This window comes from Pseudophryne corroboree, chromosome 10 (genome assembly GCF_028390025.1).
Source record: "Pseudophryne corroboree isolate aPseCor3 chromosome 10, aPseCor3.hap2, whole genome shotgun sequence".
In the NCBI taxonomy this organism is placed as follows: Eukaryota; Metazoa; Chordata; class Amphibia; order Anura; family Myobatrachidae; genus Pseudophryne; species Pseudophryne corroboree.
The window spans coordinates 13,763,599-13,772,726 of record NC_086453.1 but is presented as its reverse complement, the minus strand read 5'-3'; the positions used below and the strand labels follow the sequence as shown (position 1 = coordinate 13,772,726).

At 44.0% G+C, this 9,128-nt stretch overlaps 1 protein-coding gene across 2 annotated transcripts in view; it reads right to left on the bottom strand.

Annotated features, from left to right (window-relative positions):
• PAX7 (paired box 7) overlaps nucleotides 1–8,441 on the bottom strand; it is a 193,887-nt gene extending 185,446 nt beyond the window's left edge. Inside the window, exons 1-4 of one of the 2 annotated variants that reach the window (XM_063942123.1) lie at nucleotides 7,973–8,441; nucleotides 6,113–6,348; nucleotides 4,684–4,813; nucleotides 4,368–4,502 (exon numbers count right to left, since the gene is read on the bottom strand). In XM_063942123.1, the coding sequence (XP_063798193.1) occupies nucleotides 4,368–4,502; nucleotides 4,684–4,813; nucleotides 6,113–6,348; nucleotides 7,973–8,057 (586 nt within the window). In that variant the 5' untranslated portion in view covers nucleotides 8,058–8,441. The remainder of the gene's footprint in view (nucleotides 1–4,367; nucleotides 4,503–4,683; nucleotides 4,814–6,112; nucleotides 6,349–7,972) is intronic. The other variant, XM_063942124.1, reaches the window with a different exon arrangement.
• Between the last annotated feature and the right edge of the window lie 687 nt (nucleotides 8,442–9,128).

Here is a 9,128-nt window from a genome sequence, read left to right as displayed (position 1 = left end):
TGATCACCAGATTCATTAGATGTCACCAGAAGCAGATAGATCTCTGATTGTCAGCCAGACTGTTCCTGCCAGTGCCCAGCAGATCCCACATTGCTAATTGCCAGTGATTGCCCCAATCGGGCAACTGTCACGCGCTTCCAGGGGACCATTTATACAGCCGACAATCTGTGTAACAAATTAACATGGTCACGAGATCCGATCCCCCTCCGGTCCCCTATTATACATAACTGATCAAGGACCGACTGTCACACCAGTGCCCAGGACTATCCCCTCACTGCTGTATCACATACACCGGGACCTCTGCGGTGACAAAACCACCAGTGACACACAGCACAACAGTGCAACACACAGCACAACAGCCACACACAGCACAACAGTGCAACACACAGCACAACAGTGATACACAGCACAACAGTGACACAGCACAACAGTGCAACACAATACAACAGTGACACACAGTACAACAGTGACACACAATACAACAGTGACACACAGTACAACAGTGGCACACAGCACAACAGTGCAACTCACAGCACAACAGTGACACACAGCGCAACAGTGACACACAGCGCAACAGTGCAACACACAGCGCAACAGTGACACACAGCACAACAGTGACACACAGCACAACAGCCACACACAGCACAACAGCCACACACAGCACAACAGTGCAACACAGCACAACAGAATGTAAGCTCTCACGAGCAGGGCCCTCTTTCCTCACGTGCTTATCCTTTGTCTTACTTTAACAATCTTCAACTGTACCAACTCCATCAGTCTTCTGCCACCTGATACTTATTCCAGTGTCATCTGCTGATGTAACTATGTGTATTTACCCTGTACTTGTCCTATACTGTTATCAACTGTAAGTTGCTGTTTTCCTGCTTGATTATTTGTTTATGTACTCTGTAATTGGGCGCTGCGGAACCCTTGTGGCGCCATATAAAGGATAATAATAATAACAAGAACACACAGCACAACAGCGACATACACCACAACACATTACATCCCACTGCACCTCTACTGCACATTACATCCCACCACCTCTACTCAGGCCCGGCGACAGGGGGGGTCAAAGGGGACAACCCTCCCGGGCCCCGAGCTTCAGGGGGGCCCCATCACTTGCTTGGTCTGGTTGGTCTTCGCTTTGTTGCCTTCATTATGCTTGCGGCATGCCTCTCTGCCGCCCCATCCCTGTCTGACGATCTGCTGCCGCTGCCGCTGAAGAGCCGGGCAGCAGAGCAGCAAACACAGGCTACACCCACTGTGTGAGTCAGGGCTCCTTATAGCAGCTGCCGCAGCACTACCTCTGTCCAACCCTGCTCCCAACGTGCCTGGATGGCACCCTCACAGCCTGTCATACTGTATACTATGTCAAGGTACTGCCATATTATTCTATATAAATGTGTGTATGGTGAGTTCTATGTGTGTGTGTATGTATATATATATATATATATATATATGCAAAAAATGTCCCTGGCACTCCGGACTTCCGTTCACCTTGCTCCGGTGCCCTCCCCTCAGATCTGCATCTGTGTATATGGTCATTGTATGCCGCCCATACAAGGACCATATATATATATATATATATATATATATGTGTGTGTGTATATATATGTATAAATTATAATATATACACTGTATATTTTATATATATATATATATATATATATATATATATACAGTATATGTGTGTGTATATATATATATATATATCTATAGGTAAGTTGAATGGCGGCACTCCTGGGGAATTTTTTGCCAAGATAAATAATGACAGAGACTGCGCCCTGAATCACCAGGGCGCAGTCTCTGTCATTATTTATCTTGGCAAAAAATTCCCCAGGAGTGCCGCCATTCAACTTACCTATTTGCGGTCTACAACCACGGATGGCACCGGGGTGGATGTTGTTACTATGTTACTATAGCTGAGTGCCGGTCATATGGAACGATATATATATCTATATATATTTTTTTTTTTACAGCGACTTTGTACTTTATAAGGGGGGGGGGGGAGTCAAGGCAGGGTGGGGGGCCCCGGAGAAACTGGTGTACCGGGCCCCAAGATTTCTCTTGCCGGCCCTGCCTCTACTGCACATAACATCCCACCACCTCTACTGCACATTACATCCCACTGCACCTCTACTGCACATTACATCCCACTGCACATTACATCCCACCACCTCTACTGCACATTACATCCCACAGCACCTCTACTGCACATTACATCCCACTGCACCTCTACTGCACATTACATCCCACTGCACCTCTACTGCACATTACATCCCACCACCTCTACTGCACATTACATCTCACTTCACCTCTACTGCACATTACATCCCACTGCACCTCTACTGCACATTACATCCCACCACCTCTACTGCACATTACATCCCACTGCACCTCTACTGCACATTACATCCCACTGCACCTCTACTGCACATTACATCCCACTGCACCTCTACTGCACATTACATCCCACTGCACCTCTACTGCACATTACATCCCACTGCACCTCTACTGCACATTACATCCCACTGCACATTACATCCCACTGCACCTCAACTGCACATTACATCCCACTGCACATTACATCCCACTGCACCTCTACTGCACATTACATCCCACTGCACATTACATCCCACTGCACCTCTACTGCACATTACATCCCACTGCACCTTTACTGCACTTTACATCCCACTTCACCTTTACTGCACATTAATTCCCACTGCACCTTTACTGCACATTACATCCCACTGCACCTTTACTGCACATTACATCCCACTGCACCTTTACTGCACATTAGATCCCACTGCACCTTTACACCCCACTGCACCTTTACTGCTCATTATTGCCCACTGCACCTTTACTGCACATTACATCTCACAGCACCTTTACTGCACATTACATCTCACTGCACCTTTACTGCACATTATATCTCACTGCACCCTTACTGCACATTACATCTCACTGCACATTACATCCCACTGCACCTCTACTGCAGATTACATCCCACTGCACCTTTACTGCATATTACATCCCACTGCACATTTACTGCACATTACATCCCACTGCACCTCTACTGCAGATTACATCCTAATGCACCTTTACTGTGCATTACATACCACTGCACATTACATCCCACTGCACCTCTACTGCAGATTACATCCCACTGCACCTCTACTGCAGATTACATCCCACTGCACCTCTACTGCACATTACATCCCACAGCACATTACATCACACTGCACATTACATCCCGCTGCACCTTTAATGCACATTATATCCACTGCATCTTTACTGCACATTATATCCCACTGCACCTTTACTGCACATTACATCCCACTGCACCTTTACTGCGCATTACAATCCAGTGCACATTACATCCCACTGCACCCTTACTGCACATTACATCACACTGCACATTTACTGCACATTACATCTCACTGCACCTCTACTGCACATTACATCCCACTGCACCTCTACTGGACATTTATCCCACTGCACCTTTACTGCACATTACATCCGACTGCACCTCTACTGCACATTACATCCGACTGTACCTTTACTGCATATTTATCCCACTGCACCTTTAGTGCACATTACATCCCACTGCACCTTTACTGCACATTATAGCCCACTGCACATTTACTATACATTATATTCCACTGCACATTACACCCCACTGCACTTTTACTGCATATTTATCCCACTTCACCTCTGTTTACTGGACGTTTTATCTCACTGCTCCATCACGGCATATTATCCCACTGCTCCATCACTGCATATTATCTCACTGCTCCATCACTGCACATTATCCCACTGCTCCATCACTGCACATTATCTCACTGCTCCATCACTGCACATTATCCCACTGCTCCGTCACTGCATATTATCTCACTGCTCCATCACTGCACATTATGCCAGTGCTCCATCACTGCATATTATCTCACTGCTCTATCACTGCACATTATCCCACTGCTCCATCACTGCATATTATCTCACTGCTCCATCACTGCACATTATCCCACTGCTCCATCACTGCACATTATCTCACTGCTCCATCACTGCACATTATCCCACTGCTCCATCACTGCATATTATCTCGCTGCTCCATCACTGCACATTATGCCAGTGCTCCAGCACTGCATATTATCTCACTGCTCTATCACTGCACATTATCCCACTGCTCCATCACTGCATATTATCTCACTGCTCCATCACTGCACATTATCCCACTGCTCCATCACTGCATATTATCTCACTGCTCCATCACTGCACATTATGCCAGTGCTCCATCACTGCACGTTATCCCACTGCTTACAGTTATTGGGTGAGGGTCACACAGTTACCCCTTGCCCCGCGCCTACCTTTGTCGCCCAGGATGCCATCGATGCTGTGCTTGGTTTTCTTGTCTCCATCCTCTTCTTTCTTGTCACAATCTTCATCTTCCTCTTTTTTCCCGAACTTGATTCTGAGGACCCGGCTAATCGAACTCACTAAACCTCAGAAATGGAAAGAAACGGGAGGGGATATAAATTGGGTGGCAGAGACCAGGCTGCTCCCAACAGACACTGAGGGTCATAATACGCCATTACCACCCCCAACGGGCATTAGAGAGTCAGCTCCGTCGCCAAGCCGGGGCACATTATATCAGAGGAGCGGGATTTCCAGCCCTGCGCTCACCTGAGGGGACCGAGCTCCGGTCACAGTGTCCGTCCTTCAGCAGCCGATCCCGGATCTCCCAGCTGAACATCCCGGGATTCTCCCGCTTGTACTCCTCGATCTTCTTCTCAACGTCGGGAGTGGCGACCTGCTTTATTAGTCACAGAAAGCCGGGACATGTCAGCATGGGGACGTAGCCTGGCCCGGATTATACGTGTGTGCTGTACCTATATATTCCGTGTGTGTGTGTGTGTGTGTGTGTGTGTGTGTGTGTGTGTGTGTGTGTGTGTGTGTGTGTGTGTATGTATATATATATATATATATATATATATATATATATATATATTTATATATACATACATACATACATACATACATACATACATATATATACTGGTTTTATATCTAATTCATATCTATATATCCCCTTCATAGAGAGATATACAGAGATAAATTATATATACATCCCGGACGTATACATAATTTGTTTCTATTTATATAAACACATATATGCACCATACACATTGTATGTTTCTTCTTATATGACACACATGATGTGTTTAAGTAACAAAATGAGCAATTAACAGGCCACCAGTTAAATCAAGTGTGTGTTTATGTGTATGTTTATATATGTAACTTTTTCCAGTGCTGTGATTGAGATAGATATATATATATATATATATATATATATCTATGTGTATGTGTGTGTGTGTGTGTGTGTGTGTGTGTGTGTGTGTGTGTGTGTATGTATACATATTACTGTCTCCAGTATCATGATTAATATATATTTATATGTATATATATATATATATATATATATATATATATATTTATATTTTATTTTATTTTTTAATTTGCAACTATTCCATAGAATATATACAATGTATATTTATGTAAATTATTTCCCTGATTAAAATGCAAATAGTGAAACTTTGAATTGGACTTTATTCGATGTAAAGCCTGGGTGCTAAGTATTTCCACATGTGTATCTGATTCAGAAAGGCAGCGGCACCAGTGCAATATAATAACAAGTACAGAACATGCATATTGTTCTTTATATGTCGATGTGTATGTACATTAATATAGTTGTTATTATTATTATTACTATTATTACTAATATTATTATTTTATAAACAATAGTAGTAGTAGTAATAATAATAATAATAATAATAATAATAATAATAATAATAATAATACTACATGGTTAAAAGAGATGCAAATAATCATTATGTAGTTAGAAGTTATAAATATCGTTATATCACTAAGATTTATACATCAAATTCTATGCTAGTATCCAAAATGTATATGTCCTTAATTTACATATGTGTGTGTGTGTATATATATATATATATATATATATATATATAGTTACACATATAATACATTTCATGGTTACTGGAGATATATATCCAAAACAACTTCTCGGTGCCTCTGTCTCTGGGACACTCACCCTTGGCTTGCTGCCTCCGATGGCCCCGGGCCGGATGGAGCCTGTCTCCTGGTATCTGCAGAGGATTTTAGACACGCACCCATGGGAGACCCTGAGCTGGCGGGATATTACGCAGGGTCTGATGCCGTGATGAGCCATCTCTACGATCTTGTGGCGGATATGGTTGGGCAGGGGTCTTCCATTGATGAAGACTCCCCCGAGCTGATTGACTCGACCCTGGCCCAGGGGAGTAGACACTGGCAGCAGATGAAGACAGGACATAATTTAGCACCCGGTGGGAGACATATATCTATACCCTCCACTGCGCTACAATTCTGTACAATGCCCTCACATTATTACGCACAAGTCGGCCAGGGTTGTCATAAAAAATGTTTTATTTGCCAATAAATTGCACACACAATATTTATCATTTAGCTTTCCCTTTATGATTGATAAATGACGATGACTGCCGGCGATAACAGGTTAACGATAGATAATAGATTGACGCAATTATGTGAGTACAGCTGTTATAAGGCAGCTATCCCGAAGTGGAATGCTACTGATAATTATACTGTGCGATAAGCAGGCTGCCTATCATACATATGAGTGCGATGTTCTGCTTGTGATCCCAGGATTTCGCTGCAATATGTCTAATATCTGGCAGATTAGGACAATTTTACAGCCTCGCACAGGAATCGCGTCGGATGCATAATTTAAGAGCCTGAGAGGGAGCGGGTGAGAGTGGCGGGGAGTGGGCTGGAAAAAGCAGATATTTGGAGATTTAATGACAATCATGCGCTGCTAATTCACAGTCACTTGGCTCCTACACCCTGGATATGTGATTACAGAGAAGGGCCACTCCACAGGCCCATTCTACATTCAAGTGCTACCAAGAAGCCCATCTTATTATTCGCAGTCATGTTGTGCAAACATTGCCCTAATCCATTGATCCGTCTCTTTGCCGTCTGTTTTACTTTCATTTGCTACAGAAAAGTACTTCAGTAAATCCCCCCGGCTTGTGTGTTTTGCTGTTTTCGTGGCTTTTCACAGTTTTATTCCCCGCACTTGATCACGGAATGTATGAATGTGGATTTGGAGAAGTGCGTGCGATCTGGGGCATCAGATGCGTAACGCTGCGCCCACTAGCAGATTTTATATATATATATATATATATATATATATATATATGTGTGTATATATATATATATATATATATATATATATATATATATACATATACACATATATATACACACATATATATACACATATATATATACATATATATTTATACATATATGTATACACACACACACACACACACACACACACACACACACACACACACACACACACACACACACACACACACACACACACACACACACACATATACACCCTGATTAGCTTCCAAATTCTGCTAAAGTTCAACGAAATGTAACTCTTACACAATGGTGATTGCTAGCGAGCCCCCTGTAATGAAGACTGATATAGCCCCTGTAATGGTCACTGATAGAGCCCCCTGTAATAGAGACTGATATAGCCCCCTGTAATGGTCACTGATAGAGCCCCCTGTAAAAAATTGGATTCTGCTGTACACAGGAACACTGTAAAACGATAACGTGTGAAATCTGTGCCCACAAGTGCCCTTCATTAGCAGAAATGTAACTGGAGTTCCTGAGCCCCCCTTTCCCACGGCTGGGAAATAATTGCTCACATCCCAAATAATTTCTTCGCCAGCGAAAGATACCTTAATAACATAAAAGCGAAAAATTCCGTTTTTAACATAAAGGTAATATTAAATAAACGAATTAATGGTGAAAGTGTATGATAATAAAAAATGTATTTGATGTATGTGATGGTCAGTATGCGGAGACCTACCTTCCAGGGGGAATCCGGTGCGGGGGTAATTCTGACCTGGAGCCGGCCGCATCATCCTTGGGACAGTGCCAGGCAGTGCAGCCATTCGCTGGAGGTCGGAGTAAGCCAGGGCAGTATCAAGTCTGTGGAACAGCCGTAGAACTCCGCTCCGTCCTGTGCAGACCCCAGTTCGGCCAAATGTACAAGAGGATTTACTAAAGAGCGTAAACAAAACTGTGCAAAAAGGGACCTGAGACACTTGGGGAAGAGGAAGGTGCCTGGAAGCTGTGCAGATGAAGTAGGGTGGTCATACAATGGCGGGGACCTGGGCAGTAGCGCAGCACGCACAGTGCTTTCTCTTTCCTTCTCTGTCGGTAGGTGATGGCTTTTTGGGGGAACAAATTGTGTCAGCTGAGAGCTTTGCAAGTTGTTAAAGTGCCCAACTTTGGCGCACTATGTAGGAGGAGAGCCAGAGATCAGTGATAGGCTCTTCCCTGGGTCCTGTATTCATGAAGAGGGATGGGGCACTGGCCTGGGCTGCTGGACCAATAGCAGGCAGAAAGCACTGTGCACACACTGGGAGGGTTTCATTACTCTATACTTGGCCTCGCTTTCAGTGAGGGAAGGAAAAAAACACTTTCTTTTTATTTATTTTTTATTTTTTACTGTTTCTTAAAATGCGCCCAGGAGTGCAGAGAGTGAATGAGAGAGGCAGGAGGGGGGAGATAACACCAGAGGGGACTGGTAGAATGAGAGACAAGAGGTGATGGATAGAATCAAGCACAGAAGGAGAATGGCTGCCAGGAGGGGACTGGTAGAACGCAAGTGGGAATGAGTGGAATGAGGGATAAAACTGCTGCCATGGACAGAATTACAGGCTAATGGGTGGATAGAATGAGAGACAGGAGGGGATGGATAGAATGAGGCAGGAGGGGATGGATAGAATGAGGCAGGAGGGGATGGATAGAATGAGAGGCAGGAGGGGATGAATAGAATGAGAGGCAGGAGGGGATGGATAGAATGAGAGGCAGGAGGGGATGAATAGAATGAGAGGCAGGAGGGGATGGATAGAATGAGAGGCAGGAGGGGATGGATAGAATGAGACAGGAGGGGATGGATAGAATAAGGCAGGAGGAGATGGATAGAATGAGTCAGGAGGGGATGGATAGAATGAGAG